The sequence below is a fragment of the Maniola jurtina genome, chromosome 1 (genome assembly GCF_905333055.1).
Source record: "Maniola jurtina chromosome 1, ilManJurt1.1, whole genome shotgun sequence".
Taxonomy (NCBI): Eukaryota; Metazoa; Arthropoda; class Insecta; order Lepidoptera; family Nymphalidae; genus Maniola; species Maniola jurtina.
The window spans coordinates 8,995,818-9,016,218 of record NC_060029.1 but is presented as its reverse complement, the minus strand read 5'-3'; the positions used below and the strand labels follow the sequence as shown (position 1 = coordinate 9,016,218).

Genomic DNA, 20,401 nt, shown 5'->3' with positions numbered 1-20,401 from the left:
CGACTCACTATTCATGTTTAGGAGGTACCTACCCAATTATTTTTTATTTCAAAATTTAAATTTACTCTTATGTAGCGGTAATAGGTTTGTACTTTTCAATCTCAACAGCTCTTGTTTATTTTCAAAATGGCTGTAACACATAAACAGATAGAAGGCAGACTGGAGGAAACTATAAGGGTTCCTTGTTTTACTACGAAACGCTAAAAATGTCACATTTGCTCACCTAAATCTTGTCCATGTGCCTTGGTACTGGCGACAATATGTAGCAATGAGTATCCTTCCCACAGAGATGTGGTTCCAGGTGGACATTGTGGGATTATTCTTGTTTGTGAATGAACTGCGAAAGAAAATCCTCTCGACTTGGGTAACGGTGGCAAGGGTGCAGGTATACCAGGCGAGCCAGGTAAGCCAATTTTTCCTTCAAAACCTGCCATACCCTTCAAACCCATGAATCCCATTTCTCCTGGTTGGCCGGGATTTCCAACAAAACCAACAGGACCCATGTCTTCTCTTTCACCTTTGGGTCCTGGTATACCATTCTGTCCAAAGTTACCAGGTGAACCAGGACGACCTGATCGCCCTTCAAATCCGGCAAAGCCTAAATCACCCCGTGGACCTCGGGCTATTTCTCTAGATGAAATTGTATCACCCCTCTCACCTTTCATACCTTTGCCTCCCATAACGCCCTGTAATCCCTGTTCCCCCTCATCACCCTGTACCCCTTTTACACCTCTTTCGCCAGAATACCCTCTGTATCCGACTGATCCAGATTCTCCCGTGTCTCCTAACATTCCCTTCAAACCATCAAAACCTCGATAACCGGGTTCACCAGGTTGGCCTTTAGGACTAATAGCAAATCCTGGCTCTCCAAGTAGACCTTTTAGTCCTTGTAGACCCGGAGCTCCTTCCATTCCTCGAGGACCGGGTATTCCACCTATACCACGTCTTCCTGGTAGGCCATCATCCCCTTTGGCGCCTTTAGGACCCTGAAAGGTAAGGCCGGGTTCACCAGGAAATCCCTCTGGACCATCAACACCGTATTCACCTGGTTTACCCTTCTGCCCCATAGGTCCAAACCAACCTGGAAGTCCATCACTTGCGGCCTTTCCTTTTTCACCGCGTTCAGGGTTTACACCGTCGAGTCCGGGTGGGCCAGGAGGACCAAAATCACCCAATGATCCTTTAGGACCCGGAAGCCCCCAATCTCCCGATTCGCCTTGGAAGCCGATGTCTCCTCGCTCTCCTTTAATGCCCATTAGACCCACCATTCCTGCGTCTCCTTTTATACCTTTAAGACCTTGAAATCCGTCCATTCCTATATTACCCATTTCTCCTTTCGTCGCAGGTAGGTACGTTGTCTCGCCAATGTCACCCATTTCTCCTTTCTTACCAAACGGACCCCTAGGGCCAGGCAATCCAGGAAAGCCGGTGTCACCAGGAAATCCAGGACTACCTATTCTACCAGGTTGACCTTCAAATCCCATATCACCTTTTTCGCCGCGTCTACCTGGAAAGCCTCTCGGACCTAACATTCCTCTAGGCCCGACTTTTCCGTTTTTGCCAGGGAAACCAGGCCACCCGGGAAATCCTTTATCACCTCTTTCACCCGGTAAGCCTATATCACCGTAATCGCCTTGCATTCCTTTATCACCTGGTATACCTCTGTAGCCAAATCTTCCATATTCACCAGATTCTCCTTTTGAGCCAGTGAAGCCCTTTATACTCAATCCAACATTACCTCCATCACCCTTTAATCCTTTCGGTCCAGGTAGCCCCGGTCTTCCATCACTACCATTACTGCCCTGTTGTCCCCTGTCTCCGATAATACCAATAGTGCCGTTATCGCCACGTATACCTTGAAAACCCACACTACCTATATCACCTATCATTCCTTTAAATCCAGGTTGCCCATCTAAACCGACTTCACCAGGATTTCCACTATCACCACGAAGTCCTTTTAGACCAGCTAGTCCTTGTGGTCCCATTTTCCCGGGGATCCCTCTTAATCCTGGCGAGCCTGATTCACCACGTTCTCCAATTTCGCCAGGTCTACCCGGTCGACCCATTATACCTGGGAAGCCATACATTCCCGTAGTTCCACGCTCTCCCATCAAACCTCGAGCTCCAGTTCGACCTGCTTCACCTTTCATTCCTTTTTGTCCCATGTCACCTTGTAACCCATTACTGCCTTGTAAACCTGGTTCTCCTATTGGTCCTGCGAAACCTGGTCTCCCCGGCTGACCAGGTGCTCCAGGAGGTCCACGTAATATAATACCTGGAATACCCTTTCTTCCCTGTAACATAAATAAATGAATATGAAACAAATATTTTTATGAAGTCTATATTTTACTACAGTAAGTTTAATTTATTTGACACTTACACTATATTAATTTTATATGTACGAGTATATTGTTTAAGTATAGGTTAGTATGGTTTTTTAATAGTTTTAATTGCTTGGTGTCTCTTTTGAGCCCGAACTCGCTGTCAAACTGCATTTGCAGTTTGATGAAGCATAACATTGTAATTGTTTTTCCTTGGTTTATCTAATTTGTATTTAGAGACTATCAAGGTTCTTTATCGTTTGATTTTACCTTAGTTCATCTTTTCAAACGAATGCTTAATTTCTGTTGGTGAGTTTCATGTATTTTTCCCACTAAGTATTCTTTCACATCCTGGTGGAAATCATCCCGGCAGGAATCTTCGTCAGTAGAGTAGTAGCAAGCAGTATTTTAGGTAAAAAAATAAAACCACTTACCATAGGTCCAGTAGGACCAGGTAGACCCACATCACCAGAAGGTCCTGTTTCTCCCTTGACACCCATAAGTCCAGGCCTTCCAGGTGCTCCATAGTATCCTTGTTCGCCTTTGTCACCTATATCTCCACGCCAGCCATCTACCCCTCTTTCGCCGTATATTGTAGCTAACCCGAAATCACCGCGAGATCCCTTCTTTCCTTTTGGTGCAGGAAATCCAACAGCGCCTTGTGGTCCTGGGGTACCGGGTTCTCCATAAGGTCCAATATCGCCTTTGTCGCCGGGAAATCCTCTGGTCCCCATAGGACCTTGCGGTGAAATTCCAGTATCGCCCTCATCTCCTCGAATACCGGGGATTCCTTGATAACCCAATACTCCGGGCTCACCTTTCCTACCAGGCCAACCTAGACAAAGACAACGTTTTTTAATTAAATATAGAACTCACCTAACAATACAAATGTTTACACCACATTTTCATCTCTTCACACCTTAGACCTAAAATGTAGATCTAGGATACAAAGGCGTTCCTTGAAGCCACCCGTTGTATTGCCTAATATTGAAAAGCAATATGTAGTGCAATTCTGATTTAAGACGAGTAGGCGTTTTGTTTATCACCTGATAGCTCCTAACAAGTCGTAATAGCTGGTTAACCATAGTAATATTATCTTGATTCTATGAACACCCAATTAAAATGCTAAAACGCATTTTGTAAATTTCTATCTTTACGACAGCTGTTCATGTCTGTCCGTTTGTAGCAAATCAATTTTATGTAGGTACTTACTTGTATTTTCGCATGCTACATTATGTACCCATGTTAAGTGGTGTAACGAGTTATGAAATATTTATTTTATTATTAATACCTCGTGGTCCGACTGGTCCTCTGTCACCTTTGACACCTTTTATGTTAACTCCAAAACCCAATGCTTCTCCAGCTTCGCCCTTAAGTCCGTCGTCACCAGGCTCTCCGAGTCGTCCTCTGCCAAAGTAGTACATAGGGTTAGAAAAATATCAGCTAATATTCACGTCATCGATCGTCTACTTGGAAATTATTCGCGACGTCAACGTGCGCGTTCCATCCTCGGGGAATGGGTTCGCCCATTCCCTGAGGATGGTTTTGAATGAATTTTAGAAATCAAATAAGGTCGACATGCTTACCAAGTGGGTACGCAATGCGTACTCATGCAGATGGGAACGATGTTATGGTTAAATCACAAAAAGGATGTTCATGGTTAGATTAATTTATTTTCAAAATTTTATACATACTTAATTCCTTTTTGTCCTTTCTGTCCATAAAGAAACGCGAGTGGAATGTCCGCTGGAGCGCCAGGCCACCCAGGTGCCCCGTTTCGACCACGTGACCCGTTTCGGCCTGGAAAACCAGGGAATCCCTCGTCACCCTGCAGACCTTTCATACCCTTCAAGCCATAGATGCCTGGAAGTCCTGGCCATCCTCGATCCCCAGGTAGACCAGCATCGCCCATAAACCCTGAAAAGGTAAACATAATGAAAAAAGCTTGCATTGCCATTTCAATATTAATTCAAGATCGGCTATACATCGATGCTGGTGTTTGCCATAGTAGAAGAAATATATTACAAAACTTTCATGTAACAGCTCTTCATTGCCACAGCTACTTGGGGCAATTTGTATAGTATAAAAGTATAAAATGGTCTATACAAATAAATAAAACACTTATTAAAATTTTACTTGCCTGGTGGCCCACGTGGCCCACGTTCTGCTTTAGTTAATGAAAATGGTGGCTGTATCAGACGACCTTTGCTGCCCTTGGGCCCTTGTGGACCTGCCATTCCAGCCAGACCTTTGTTACCCTTTGGACCTAGTGATCCAGGAATTCCGGGTAAACCAGCGTCTCCCTTTTGTCCTTGTACTCCACGGAAACCTTCTAAGCCCGGATATCCTTTTTGTCCTGGAAAACCATTATCTCCTCTTTGACCTTTGGAGCCCGGAGCACCTAGAACATATACAAAGTAATACATAAAATATAGATGTTTCGATCATGTATTTTAAAATATGTACCACCAATATACTTTAGCTTAATGTACCTGATGGACAAAAACAGTCGTCGCCCTTGTCTCCCTTAAGTCCGGGCCATCCTGGGCGTCCTGATGTACCAGAGTCACCAACTTCACCAGGGCGACCCGGTGGGCCGTCTTCTCCAGGTGGGCCCACGCCGTGAACACCACGTCCGGGATAACCTGGTTGACCCATAAATCCTGATTCGCCTCGATCACCTCTTAGACCGGGAATGCCATCGGTGCCGGGTTCACCATCTTCACCTGTTGGTCCTACGACTGTGGAACCCTTGAAACCTTTGGAACCTAAAGTTCCACGCATCCCTGGGGAGCCCATTGGACCCCGAGGGCCAGGTAAACCCTTAAAACCATCGTTTCCCGGTTCTCCTTTGGGCGAGGCTCCTATTGGTCCTGGTCTGCCAGGAATACCTTTAACGCCAGGAATTCCCTGTAGGCCCACTAGTCCCGGTAAACCGGTAGAACCATCAGCACCAGCAACACCTTTGGGTCCTGTAAAACCGATCGGTCCCTGGGGCCCTACCGAACCTGGTAAAAGCGGTTCGTTTAATCTCTCATCATATATTCCTGGCACTCCCATTGGTCCTTGTATTCCCGGCATTCCTGGTCTACCATCTTCCCCTACAGCTCCGGGTAAGCCATCTTCGCCATCAGGCCCTGCATATCCGGGCCATCCTTTGTCTCCTTTTGGTCCAGGAGGCCCTAAACTACCGCGATGTCCAGGCTTTCCTCTAGGTCCATCGATCCCTTGATCTCCTTTATATCCTTGCGGTCCATTAACACCATAAGGTCCCTTTTAAATTCAAAGAAGGTTATTACAACAATACATTTGATTACTTAAGGTAAAATGTATGTATCTGCATATTACGACAGTATATTTTGATGGCTGAAAGTATAATGTAAGTACCTGCATATTAAGATAGTAAATAATATACATGAGAAACTCACGGGTGCTCCTTCCGACCCTCGTTGACCTTTAAGACCTTTAACGCCTTGTTGACCCCATAATCCTTTTTCGCCTTTATTTCCTTTCGCCAATACAGTAACATTTTGTTGTACATGATCTATATAGATAACTCTAGCTGGTCTTCCAGGTTCACCTCTTTCTCCAGGATTTCCCTTTTCTCCTTGTGGTCCAACAACATCGTCACCAGGATCTCCTCTGTATCCTATGTCGCCTTTGTATCCCATAGGACCCTAAAACGTCAATCATTAAATGATATGGATGATGAACAACGTGTGGTTGTGTATGAAAATTGATTTAAAGATTTCAGCCGATGCTAACTTTTATCACGTAAAAGAGTAATGTAATAATAAAACAAAATGATTAATTGAATACTCGATGTTTATTGCTAGCTGATGAAACTTTTCTGGAAAATGAAACAAAGTCTAACTAGCACAGCATTTTTAGAAATCAGCAATAAACCTTATATTTGTTTGTGGGACGATAGCTTATTAATTTTACCAAATAACCTTTTATGTTTGGGAAGACCCCCAACTAAACAATCTCGGTGGGGAATCTGACTCGTATTTGGTCGGGTTTTTTTATTTATTCATATAATTATATTGTCAATAAATAGTTTGAATGCTCTATATTCACCTACTAGCTCGCGGCTGATCCATTTAACGTCGCTAAAAATATGGCATGTTTTGTAGAATAAATGAAAGGTAAATGAAATTTGTATATATATTCTGTTTATATATTCTATTAATAACTATAAAGATGTTTTTAAAACATATACTTCATTTATATTATAAACTTTCTACCTTAATCTTCTCTTTTATTAAAAATATTTAATTGAAAAAGCTCTACCTGATCACCTTCTTCACCGGGCATTCCACTATCGCCAGTCCATCCCATGGGTCCCATAAGTCCAGGAGAGCCGGGACGCGCAAAGTCGCCTTGTTCTCCTTTTGCTCCTCGGGAGTTTGCTCCGCCTTCACCTGCTAAGCCTTGTGATCCTTTTTCTCCAAACGGACCCGGTAAGCCTCTATCGCCGGGAATACCTTGAGGTCCCATCGACCCCATAGCGCCGTCTATGCCGCTACATCCATCTAATCCCGCGAATCCTCTCACACCTTCATATCCTGCCGGACCCTATTAAATTACGTTTTCATTATTGAATATTTGACATGTAATATGATATAGAGGCTCATACTAAGTACATGCTGAATATAATATTATATCAAAATTCAGGTTCGCGTTCGCGAGCCAAATGTTGTAATCAATTCATTAATATACAATTATAGGTAGGTATATACTGTCGATATACTTGGGAGGATGAGCTCAGGAACTACACGACGTTGTGCAGCATTCTACCACAGAACAGTGAGAAACCGTTAACGTTGGCATCTTTATGTGGTCAACATCCAATCCAATCGCACGAAACGTTTTTATACGAACCTCTAAAGTGTAGAATGCTTTTCCAACATCCGTGTTTCCTGCCACGTACCTACTATAACCTAAATACCTTCAGGGCAAGAGTGAATAGGCATCTATTAGACAAGTGCGCTCCAACTTAGACTTCACGCATGATTGTCAGCAGAAGTAAGCGCAAGCTTACTTGCAATAAAAACAAATATTGGGCGTCTGGAATGCCCAAAAGTATACGAGCGGTATTTTAATATTCTTATTCTATTTATTGGACACTAATCAAAAAACCTGTAATTTAAATACCTGTGAGCCAATGCTACCTCTTCTTCCATACGGGCCTTCTGCACCCTGAAAAATAAAGAATAATGTAGTACCGAATAAACAGTCTTAACTGAAAATTGTATGAATATGTAATCTTAATCATACCCGCTCTCCTTTATCTCCGTAGTCTCCTCTCTCGCCGCTGTCACCCGGCCCGCCAGCGATGCCCATGCGTCCCTCGGGTCCATCCGCGCCATAGTCGCCCTGGGCGCCAGGTATACCTGGCGGGCCTATGTCGCCGTAGTCCCCCTTTATACCATCGCATTTGCATAATGTCTGGTTACATACAACCTGTAAAGAAAAAAAAACAGATTTTAATATAATATTACCATAACATAAAGCAATGGTCAAAAAACTTTCACTGAGGTATGAATATAGGTAGGTTCCTAATATAAATAATAGTCATAAAATTAAAATAAATAATAGGTTATTCTGGAAAACTCTACTCTGTCACTTTTAACATTACCATTAGCCGCGTCCACTTAATTGGTACCTACCCACTTTGTACCAATGGTATCAAGTACTTTGTTTGTATCTATATGTAGTAGATAGTGCTTTGTACCAACACTGGGTAAAAACTACAAAGCAATTGGCAACCAGTAACCACTGTAAGCTATTATAAGGGAACAGCTAATGAATATACAGACAAAAGATTATTTAAAAGTAAAATCACCCTTCTAAGTTCCGCAATCGGGTAAAAATAGGTAGGCACATAACAACACAACTTGCATGGTAGCAAGCCTAATGCGAGCTGTTTATATTGTGAAAGTTATTACCATGTAACGACTGATCCAGAATATTTACTGTTACCTACTATAGCTCACGAACGTGCCTTATCGACAGGACCTCTGACACACATACGGCTGCCAGAGCAAGTGTAAGACCGTTGCACTTCCTTCTTTTTAATAGCACACATAAATTGCAAAGATATTAATGCGATGTATTGATTTAAATTCGATTCACAGCTAGGTAGTTAGGTTAGATACTTAATTAGGTTAGTATATGCTTCTAAATTCCAAAGCGGGTGCTTGAATTTCGGAAAATTCTTAGCGGAGGAGTTGAAGTTACGCTCCTTTTCTGCAAGTTTCTTGACTGTGCGGCTTGAGCTCTAGGTACAAATACACTCATTGATATGTCAGTCAGTTAGTTATTCCTTTTATACGTTAAGTAGATATAGACTAGTTAACCCACTCCAGGTTTGCAAGGGGGGCCTATATCTAAGTGTCAATGCAAAATGCAAATACCTCAGTGCAATACGATACATAAAAACCTTCCTCGTAAGGTGCTCTGAATGATAATAAAACACGTATTGAATTGCACTGCGAAGTAAAAAAAGGTTGGTATTATAATACGTATGCTATGTTAATGGATGTTTGAGTCAACATTTTACAAAGCTATTTAACTGATCGCGATTGAACTGCTTTTACCTACTCGTTGAAAAGTTCCGTCTTGTATTCCGACCTTTACATAGAGCCAACCTGACTGTTTAATCTTTGGGAAGAAGAAAGAATTATGAAAATCAGTAAAAATTTCATTTTTATGGAGTTATGGAGTAACGTTGTCAAAACTTTTATTCCATATCCCGTAGGAACGCGGTTGTTCTACATATAGATGTAAACAACGAGTATAGCTATAAATATTAGTCAAATTGTGATCTAAAATGTATGGAAATAAATCGTATTTGGATAGATAGCAGAAAAAGCTTCCCAGCAGCTGTAGGTTTGCCATGGAAGCTTTTCGCTGTGGAATCCAAATGTTGTGTGAATGTGTGGAATGTGTGTGTGTTTGTGGGGTTAAGTAGATCTGGATAAAATGGGAGAAAAATAGTTTTTTATATAAAAACGAACTTATATTAATCTCACAAAAACCTGAAACTGTGCAGTTGGTTAGGTAAATTATCTAGATTCTGAAGATTACACAGAAAAAACCAAGAAAATCATATTTAAGAAGAAAGAAAGAAAAACTGTTTATTTGGTACCAACAAAAATATAACTTAAAATAAATAAAATATGAAATGGGACGCGTGGTGTGTGGTGCCAAAATGGACTCCACTCAGCATTTGCTGCGCCTGTGTCGGGAACGCAGGCACAGCGCTGGTCTTCCGTGAAGCCAGAAGTTTCGGACGGATTTAATCACTCATTCAATAGACTTCAATCTATTTCAGCTAGTTTAGAGGTAGATAAAGGGACCTAACCCTAACTATTTATTTTATAGCGACCCGGTATGTGTCTTAATATAATATACGAGTATATACGCGTACGATGTAATAATTTGGATGTAACTCTGATGTAACTATGTCAACTACGGACATATTTGGATTGTTATTCGAGGAATTGAATAGGACACCATCAACGTTTATTAAGGAGAACGATATCAATTTATCCAATTGTAATAGCCTACCTTGTTGAATTTGCATTTATACAATTTGATTTATTGGGTGCACTTTTTATGGAGCCATAAAGAGGATAATAATTTGTCCATATAAATAGGTATCTACCTACCCATAATAATGTGCTCCTGAACGAATGTCATCCAGGCAGTCAATCTGAGACACTGGCCACTGTGCCGTGTTTAATTTGCTAGATATAATTCGCTAAGCTAGCTTGTTAGAATTGTTTAGTAACAAGTGTAAATTAAAAATTTATAACACCCCCGACAAGTGAAGGTTACAGTAACTAGAAAAGAGCTGATAACTTTCAAACGGCTGAACCGATTTCCTTGGATTATAGCTAAGAACACTCTCGATCAAGCCACCTTTCAAACAAAACAAAAACTAAATTAAAATCGGTTCATTAGTTTAGGAGCTACGATGTCACAGACAGATAACCAGATACACTCTATAAAACTTATAACACGCCTCTTTTTGGGTCGGGGGTAAAAAATAGTCCTAAGATAGACAAATCTATAAGTAGGTACCTACTCTAGAATAATAACCTTTGGTATCGCATTAATGCAGTTACAGCAGCGCATTCTTTTAAATCAAACGACGAGTAGGTAGGTAACCCGAATATTGGCATTGTAAACGAATAAGTATGAGGGCAATAAACTTGATTAAATACCTATGCTTACCTACGACTTGCAATTTTAAATAGCTCAAATTAAGTAATGGATCCTAGTCAAAGGTAGAACAGTGTAAGTATAAAAATAAGTTCAGTTTCTCTCACTAGTCGCAAAAAAATTGGGCCTTCCTAAATACTTATAGCGCGAGCGAAGCGAAAGCATTTTTTTAAATTTAACATATTGAAAAGTGAAAAAAAAAATTTTTTTAGAGGCCGCGCCCCCGATGTCTGGTAGGTATCTACTTGGAGCGGCCGCTCTGTCGCCCGAGGGCGGCTCTGGAGTTAGTAAGTACTCCACTAGCATAGCCGTACTAATTTAGCGATGCCGCGTAGAAACTAGAAACCGATTAGGGATATGATGGGTTAAATTAAACGGGCATAGAGCCTACTCCTTTATGGTTATGTTTTTGCTTTTTGAATTGTCCTTCCATGTTGCTAACCGATGACGGCACTATACGGTAGGTATTACAGCAGCAAGCGATTATAGAACGCGTGAGTCATTAGTTGCAATTCAAGGAACGGGCTGGATAAACAATCATTGCAGTGTCCCAGGCGATAACGGCCATTCGCACATCCCGCGCGTCCGCCCCAGTCCGCGACCCGCCGCCGCTGCCACGTGCAAAAACCATAAAACAACACATTTTATAACAATTAAAGTAATTAATGGTGTAAGTATTTTTTTACACGACTACGGATGCGTCATGATTTAGCAGGCTATGTTTATTCGTATGACCTATGTTGCAATCTGTTCTATGCCAATACAACTTAATAGGTTAAGGTTACACTTCATATGCGGTTTTCATGTAAACGTATTACGCCGAATATTCTATTATTTTGTTGTTCTAGATCGAAGCTAAGCCACTTAACGATTTATTTATCTCTTCATTATTTATGCCTGACAATAATACTTAAATATAATCAAATTACATACTTGTATTTATTGTAAAAGTTAGTATGACCCCTCAAATATCTCTATTTGAGGTCAAATTTTGAGCCAACTTTTGCGTAGATACATGTATTAAAACAATAAAACTAACGGCTGCTAAGCAAAACTTTACTTAATAAGTAATAATAATTACAAATGTTTTAAGTTTCTTTAAAAATATTGATTAAGTAATTTGTGTTGTCATAAGATCGTCCGTCTCACTCTTTATGTACCTACCACCTGTACTTAAATGTTGATTGGAACAGCGTGAGCGTGAGCTCGACTTGGAGAGATCATTGGAGAGCACTCTTAACACTCATGGTGGTATGCTTAAATTAGGCTTAGTTTTCGAACTTTTTTGTTAAGTAATTACAAACTTTTTTTTTTGGAAGGTAGGTAATCTGCGGAACTAATGATGCGCTTCTGAAAATTCTTTCACTGATAAATACATTATCCACGAGTGCTATAAGTAGATAATAAATTCTTATGTGGCGTAATTATATCGCGCGGATGAAGTCACAAGCAAAAGCTAGTTATAAAATATTGAGATATTTTTTTGGTAACAATGCTCAATAGTTGTTCAATAACAATAGATTTGCGTTTTACTGCAAAAACCCGAAACTTCAAGTCACGCAAAATCGTGGACTATGGACGTAATTTGACACTATAGCGCGGATAACATTATTAAACAAAATGTTAATACCAACCTATAGTAAATAAGTTAAAGTAGCACCTATTTTACCCAGGAGTAGGTGACAAAGGTGTTCATACAATAATTGTTTCGAATTGTGAAAACACATTGGAAAGCCGGTGAACGGTATTTTTGTATTAAAACCACATTTTTAGGGTTCCGTACGTCAGAAGGAAAAAACCGGCCAAGTGCGAGTCAGACTTGCGCACCGAGGGTTCCGTACTCGGGTAATTTTTCCGACGTTTTGCACGATAAATCAAAAACTATGGATAAAAATAAATAAAAATCTGTTTTAGAATGTACATGTTAAGCCCTTTCATATCATACCCCACTTGGTATGGTTATCTTACGTTTGAAAATTGAAACACATTTTAATTTTTTTTTTAATAATGATCCACAAATCCACGGTTTTCAGATTTATTCCTTTACTTGTGCTATGAAACCTACCTACCTGCTAAATTTCATTATTCTAGGTCAACGGGAAGTACCCTATAGGTTTTCTTGACAGACACGACGGACGGACGGACGGACGGACTACAAAGTGATCCTGTAAGGGCTCTTGACCGAGTTTCTCTTCGCATAGATCTACGTATTATGATCATAGTCTATACTTCTATATGAACCGAAAAGTATGTCATAATTTCAAAAAATACTAGCAGTAACAATATGCTAGTATTTACGAGCAAATTGTCGGAATCTGGTGACCTCGGCAACTCGTAAACGCGCCCCCAATTCACCTCACCCGTAGTTTGGTATACATCTATTACAAGAAAAACATGAATATAAAGAAAAAATATACTATGTGTATGACTTTTGAATGTTGTTATCACGAAAGAAAAAAGTCTACCCCGAAAACAATAGCCATCGTTCGGGACAGGGAAGTATATTTTTTCGATGTTAGGTAGGTACTCCAATAACTCCGTCAACAATTCTTTTTAACCGACTTCAAAAAAGGAGAAGGTTCTCAATTCGTCGGAATCTTTTTTTCTTACAAAGGTTGTACAATCATGTAGGTCGCATGTCAATTTAGTGAAGATCGGATGAAAAGTTCCGGAGTTTGAGGATGGAACTCCTCGACGGGTAACAGCAAATCGATGGTGATCAGTGTACCTAATCTTAGTAAAAAGTGGACTTAATCATAAATCCTGTATTCAAGGGAAGGACATAGGCTATATACCGGCAAATCAAAGAAATTCTTACGGGATTTTTAAAAGCCTAATTGCACGTAGACTAAGTTTCGGGAATCTTCTATTGAGTACAAGCGTAGCTTGCATACCGTGCTACGGATATAGATTACTTTTATACCAGAAAATTAAAGAGTTCCCTAGGAATTTTTTAAAACCCAAATCCACACGGACCTATATGTTTTTTAATGATGTCTAATAACTATCGAAAAACAGTGATTAGGTACCTAAATAGTTTTTGACTGACGATAAGAATGATAATAATGAAGTAGGTAATCTTTGTTGCTCTAGCTGTGGCATGGCGGGGACAGTTCTTGCAGGACCGCAATGCCTACCCCTCGGACTCTCAGAGAATTGCTCGCTGAAAGGTGTCTGTATCAGCGCATCTGCGAATTCCTTCAGATGTGTTAGTTACCAGCTTGTACGTAAGTAGGTACTTTGTATATTTACTAGCAATGTAAGTTTACTGTCAGAGACTGTACTAAATATAGACCAGGAATACGGTCGTACGTTCAACTGGCCTTTGTTACCGTACTGAAACTATTGACCTATTTCATTTTACTGGAAGTAAGTAATAATTTTCAGTGCATTGCTCGCGGTCATAAAATCGGCTTATGAGTAACGTATCACGTAATACCTAGGTATAGTGCGTGACGGGTTGAGATGGCAACCGCGGTGGGGACGCCTCGCACACCCATAGGAGCCTCCGCGCTAACCCGCTGCGGGTGTGCGTGGCGTCCTCCAGCCTCATACCCCGATTGCCATCTCAACCTGTCGCGTACTATAGCTATTTGCATGAGAATTACCTATAACTATCGAAGTCATGTACCCGTAGAATCCTGTAGTTAACTAGATATTGCTGTTACCATTTAAGGATACCTACGGCAGTATTTGGGGGATACCAATACTGCACGTATCTGCATTTTACATGAAGCTTTAGCTGATTTTACGTAACTTGATGTCGTCCTGACCACCTAGTGGGCGGTCTCCTAACTTTATGCTTTCCGGTGACCCCAACTTCTATCAGTTTTTCGAACTATGTATGTGCCCTTCCTATTTCCACATTCAGCTTCGCAACCTGTTGAGCTATGTCGGTTACTCTAGTTAGATCTCCTCATTTCTGATTTGATCACGTACCGAAACTCCAAGCATAGCTTTCTCCATCGCCCGCTAGGGACTCTGAGCTTTCTTATGAGGCCCATAGTAAGCGACCATGTCTCGGATCCATATGACATCAAACGAGCCGCAGGGAGCGGTTGGATTCAGGCGATACAAAACCGTGGCGTGTGGAAGTCCCTACAAGACCTATGTCTAGCAGTGGGCGTCTATGGGTTGATAATGATGATGATGATTACGTAACTTATTCTGTTGAAATGGTATCAGAATTAAAACGGAGGAACAGGGATATTTCCTCTAGGGTTCAATGTTCTGTGCTCGTCTACGTCACGGCGATAAAACATCGATTCATGAGTTGCCGGAGCATTGACAGGGCGACTCACCCCGGAATAGAGTCGCGAGTGGCCGCTCTACTAAATGAACACAGCAAAACAACATCACTTTTCTTTTACTTCGAGATAACGAGAAAGATATACTTATTATTAGGCACTATGCCTTCGACTTCTCGACTTCGTCTGCGTGGATTTATGTTTTTAATTTTTTATAAATCTTGTAGGAACTCTTTGATTTTCCGACATAAAAAGTAGCCTCGCGCCTCGGAGATGCAAGCTGTCTCTGTATTTTTCTCAAATTAAGTCAAGTACAAACTCTATGAAAAAATTTCCAAACAACTTGGTCTACACTGACAGTGTATGAACAAATTGCACTAAACGGTTTTTATGGTTCCATATCTCCAAAGACAAATGAAACCCTTATATGATCACTTCGTTGTCTGTCTGTCTGTCAATCTAACTGTCTATCTGCCAAGACTCGTCAAGGGAATCAAAGAATTCCTATTTCCTACATCCATGATCAAAACCTATAGGGCACTTCCCGTTGACCTAGAATCTTGAAATTTGGCAGGTAGCAATGTCTTATACCACAAGGAAAGAGAAAAATCCGAAAACCGTGAATTTGCGGTGACTCGCACATGACCGATTTTTTGAATTACTTTTCTTTGGTTGTTGTCAAGGTACCTTATTACTATAAGTATATCAAAAGCGAAGACTCAATACTTACTTGTATAAAATATTGAACTCTGATAAGTTTACTGACAGCGCTTTTCCAAGAAGCGTAATCTCGGGGTCATTATGGCATTCAAAAGATATGAAATCGTGGGAGTCAGAGTATCATTATTTCGGCAATAATTGCAAAAATTGTATATATATGTAGCGACAAGTTGATAACAGTTTCCCGTCGGCCTGATAACAGATCCTGCCGTTTATGCCGCGACCTCGTTACGAAAGCTTTGTCAGTGGAGGCTGATTTTGACCTATTTTACATTGATAGTCCGCCCTGTTTTGAATTCAAATTTTCTAAGGGTACAATCACCAAAAAGTTTTTGGCTGCAAGAGATGTTTGCAAAATATAAGAACCGCGCTTTGAAAACAGTTAGATAAGTATTTGATGTTGCCGACAAGGTTTGTGATCCTGAAAATTTTATGACGTCATAATTTTTTTGTACCGTACTTTTTTAAACCTATTTTGTAATGTATCATAATATGATAGGTCTTTATAAGTTGTAATATCATTAGGTACATTTCAACCATTGCTATTTAAAAACCAAAAAAAAATATTCAGGACATCTATTAGTGTGAGCTCCTCCAGAAAAAAGATCGCTGAATGAATTGTTGAAAAATAATATCTTCATTATCTAACGTCATGAAAGCAATTTTGAAAATATATATTTACATTGCCTAAATTTTTTTACTAAACAGTGTGATATATACCTACTTACAGTGGCGTACAGCTCATAGAGATATAAAAGTACTGTCTACCCTAGTTGTAATAATTCAACACTTATTTTCCATTATGACCTGCTAGAAAATACGTTCATACCTTAATGCCTACCCTAGCTTTACACCCCGTGCACGCCAATGCCTACTTAGTTCTTTGAGTTTCAGTATGCAAACCAATCAATCAATTCGTCTACCAAAGTCTTTTTACTACCTATTTAACGGCCATTGCCAATAACAATAATTATTATTATTTATTATTATCACTATGCCTAGGATACTTCGTTATAACTCTTTATGTAGCTATACGGGCCTATCAAAAATAGATAAAAACAAAAAAAATATTTATAAATATTATGCTGAGATAAAACATAAAAGTGGGACTTGAATCTTTCTTGTAATATGATTATAGAGTATCTGAACTGATTTGCTTACATAGTTCAGTAAATGACAAAGATTTTTAAATTATTGAATGTTTTTTTAGGTCACGAGGCTATAGAATGATAATAATTATGTTGCCAGTCGGAGGTCCGTATAAAAACTACATGATAATAGAGCAAAGGTTACGGTAACATCAGATTGTCGAATTTAGTGCCTCTTATTTATACAATTCCTATATGAGGAGGTAGGTATTTAAGCGTTTATAACAGTTAATTTGTAAAAACCGAGTAAGGGCGATTTAGACTCGCACACGAAGAGTTTCGTACCATGCTACAAGATATAACACTGTACCTACATTTTGTTAATTTGCATAGCGACCATTTTGAAATCCGCCATCTTGGTTTTTATTATTTTGTTGTTAAAGTGGCAAAAGAAATACATACTCTATGAAAATTTCAACTCTCTACCTACTATTTAAGTACGGTGCATGGAATATAAGCCCGCTGACAGACGGACGAACGGACAGCTGAGGTTTATAAAAAGTCCCGCTGGCACCCTTCGGTTACAAACCCCTGAAAATGTTATAATTCGCTGTACTATATTATAATTCATTTCTAATCTATAATTACAATAATATAAAATAATATTAGGTTATCTGATAGATTTCCGAGAACAAGAATTTAGGTCGCCAGCTCGAAATTATAGTAATTATTATACATAGATGCAATCTGCAGTAAGTACCTACATACTTAGTCCCTATTGTGCCAGACGCACATATCCAGACTGGCTTTACATTTTTGTAATAGGTAGGTACTTACCTACTTACATCTTTGCCATATACTCACTAACACTACTAAATAATTATTATTATTACTTAATAAAGAACCCTGCATCAAGCAGCGTCTATATTCTACTGTACCTGCGGGCTCGCATTCTTATTTTCTTTGATCACAGACTCTCCATTGAACGTATAGCACTTAGTAGTACAAGGAGAAGTAGAGGACACAAGAGCACGTGGTAGATCGCCCATGAGATGGACAGACCAAGAGAGGGCTGCGGTGGACGTCCCCTGACACGAACGAGTGCACAAGGAAGGCAGCCATAAAAGGGGAATGGAAACGGATACGTAGAAGTAAATTAAGCCTGCCACAGCATTACAGTGTCGGTCGTAAGTATAGTATCAGAAGATCAGATGGGTATTTATTTGATAAAAATCCGATATCCCAAAAAAAATTAGGCGTATTTTCATACAGAAGTAATCATCATTGGAACTTTAGGGCGCTTTCCGTTGAAATACCATCTTGGGCACTAAGGAACGTTTTGCGGCACGAGTAAAGAGAGTTATCATGTGGTTTTAAACAATTAAATGAGAGAGTTCTCCATAATGTTCTCAAAGATGTGTGAAGTCTGCCAAATCCGAACTTGGCTAGTATGGTAGACTATGGCCAAACCCTTATCAATCAGAGGGTATAAGAGTTAAATCTAACTACACTGGTGCGCTTTTAACTTGCTCTAGAGGCATTGCACTAACTAGGTACCCCGATGTATGCCTGTGCGCATCCCTCATGCCCGCTGGCAATAGCGCATGCATCCAACAGTGTGGTGCACGCAATGTCGCACGCACTCTCTTGCTTTTATCCTCTTGTTTGTGGGGCACACGCAACTCGTGCAACTTTAAATGCATGCGCTGGTGCAAGCCATGCTTGGGTAGCTTACATTGCATACCTACCTCTACGCAAAATGAAAGTGTATCAGTGCAGTGTAGATAGACCATTTATCTAGGTTTGTGTTTATTCTGTCACAACTATTCAAAATATGTATATTAGGTAGGTACATTAGAACTTGAAGCTGCGTATTTAATAATTTTAAAGTATAGGTACTATAAGATTTCAGAGCCCTTATTATGTGAAGGTTATTCGATGCTGATTATAATATTACTTATTATGTCGGTAGGTACTCACATGATATTATTTACTTAATTAAAAATATCTAATTATTATTTGGACTTCAGTGATGACATCAATGTTTGTGATACAAAGATAGCCTCTGTATATTGTTATCTTATCGCTAGTTTCGACAACTTAACGGTAGTTTTGATGACAATAATAATGAGGTAAAGGCTCATTCAATAAAACTTATCAAAATAATTTTTTAACCATAGTAAGTACATATTAACCTATGACACTTGTGTTCTTATAAATTATTATCGGATACCAAAATAGAATATTAAAACGTGTACGTGTACCTACCAAAAGGATTTTTTCGACAATATGAAATTATTTTCATTTTTGTGATCCCTCTCTGTCTTTAACAAGTAGGTAGGCGCCTATTATTTTTTGACTCTCTTCCTACTTATATAGGGAGGAAAGGGCTAATTCCATGCGTGTCTGCGATCGCGGTCAAATAAAATTCTTCCAAAATCAATTCATGTAAATTTGGTTGCCAAGACTCACAAGTTCATAATGCTTTCACTGTTAAAAAGTTATGAGATCGCTAATAGAGTCTAGCTGAGTTTCGATTTGTGCTGCCCATGGGGCTTGTCCCAACTCCAAAGTATATAGCTTATTACATTAATAACAAGAAATAACAAATAACTATTTAAAAGCCTTACTCTACAAACCCTACATCGTGGTAAAAAAAGTATGGCTTGGCCGTTTGATGTTCGTGGAATTTTTATCTGATACTAGCTATCCGCCTAAATTTCGCACGGGTAGCTTATTAGCTTTTGAGTTATAGGGTACTTCCCGTTGACCTAGAATCATGAAAAGCATGTAGCAATGTCTTGTAGCACAAATAAAGAAAAAAAATCCGAAAAACCGTAAATTTGTGGTCACATCACGTAAAAAATTAAAGATTTGTGTTCACGACCTATAGTCTACTAATTGCTTTAGTAAAGTGCTCAAAAAAAACCATGAAGATGGCGCTGTCCGTGACATATTGGGTTTAGATTTCTTTTACGATAGTACGGAATCGTCGTGTGCGAGTCCGACGCCCTTCAAGACCTAGAGAACCGAAATTGGATATACCAGTTACCCATAATTACTTTGAAAATCCATACTAATATTATAAATGCGAAAGTGTGTCTGTCTGTCTGTCTCTTTGTCTGTCTGTCTGCTACCTTTTCACGGCCCAACAGTTTAACCGATTCTAACAAAATTTGGTACAGGGTTAGCTTATATCCCGGGGACGGACCTAGGCTACTTTTTATCCCGGAAAATTAAAGTTCCCACAGGATTCCTAAAGACCCATCCGCTTAACCGATTTGTATGAAATTTGGTACCGAGGTAGCGTGCGTCCCTATAATTGACAGAAACAACTTTTTATCCAGGAAGATCATATGAAGACCTAAATCCACGCGGACGAAGTCGCGAGCATCCTCTAGTACTAATTATATTTGTTCATGAATACATTTTTTTTGACATGAACAACTTTTTATCCCGGAAAATCAAACAGTTCCCACGAGATCTTTGAAAATCTAAATCCACGCGGACGAGCATCCTCTAGTACTAATTATATTTATTCATAAACACATTTTTTTGTTATGTAACAAATTCACGGTTTTCGGATTGACTTGTTCTATAAGACTACCTACCTGCCAAATTTTATAATTCTAGGTCAACGGCTTCCCGTTACCCTTTAGGTTTTGACGGACAGACAGACAGACAGACAACAAAGTGATCCTATAAGGGTTCCGTTTTTCCTTTTGAGGTACGGAACCCTAAAAAACCCTTAGAGTACCTATACCAAACTAATTAAAGCACAGTTTTTTTAGTA

General features: G+C 39.7%; 1 protein-coding gene across 1 annotated transcript in view; it reads right to left on the bottom strand.

Annotated features, from left to right (window-relative positions):
• Positions 1-20,401, bottom strand: part of LOC123870714 (collagen alpha-1(IV) chain-like) — a 43,108-nt gene that overhangs the window by 2,944 nt on the left and 19,763 nt on the right. The window contains exons 2-11 of the mRNA XM_045914129.1: positions 7,602-7,787; positions 7,479-7,523; positions 6,615-6,899; positions 5,750-5,998; positions 4,814-5,594; positions 4,462-4,722; positions 4,016-4,238; positions 3,613-3,728; positions 2,756-3,156; positions 224-2,294 (exon numbers count right to left, since the gene is read on the bottom strand). Of these exons, the coding sequence (XP_045770085.1) occupies positions 224-2,294; positions 2,756-3,156; positions 3,613-3,728; positions 4,016-4,238; positions 4,462-4,722; positions 4,814-5,594; positions 5,750-5,998; positions 6,615-6,899; positions 7,479-7,523; positions 7,602-7,787 (4,618 nt within the window). The remainder of the gene's footprint in view (positions 1-223; positions 2,295-2,755; positions 3,157-3,612; positions 3,729-4,015; positions 4,239-4,461; positions 4,723-4,813; positions 5,595-5,749; positions 5,999-6,614; positions 6,900-7,478; positions 7,524-7,601; positions 7,788-20,401) is intronic.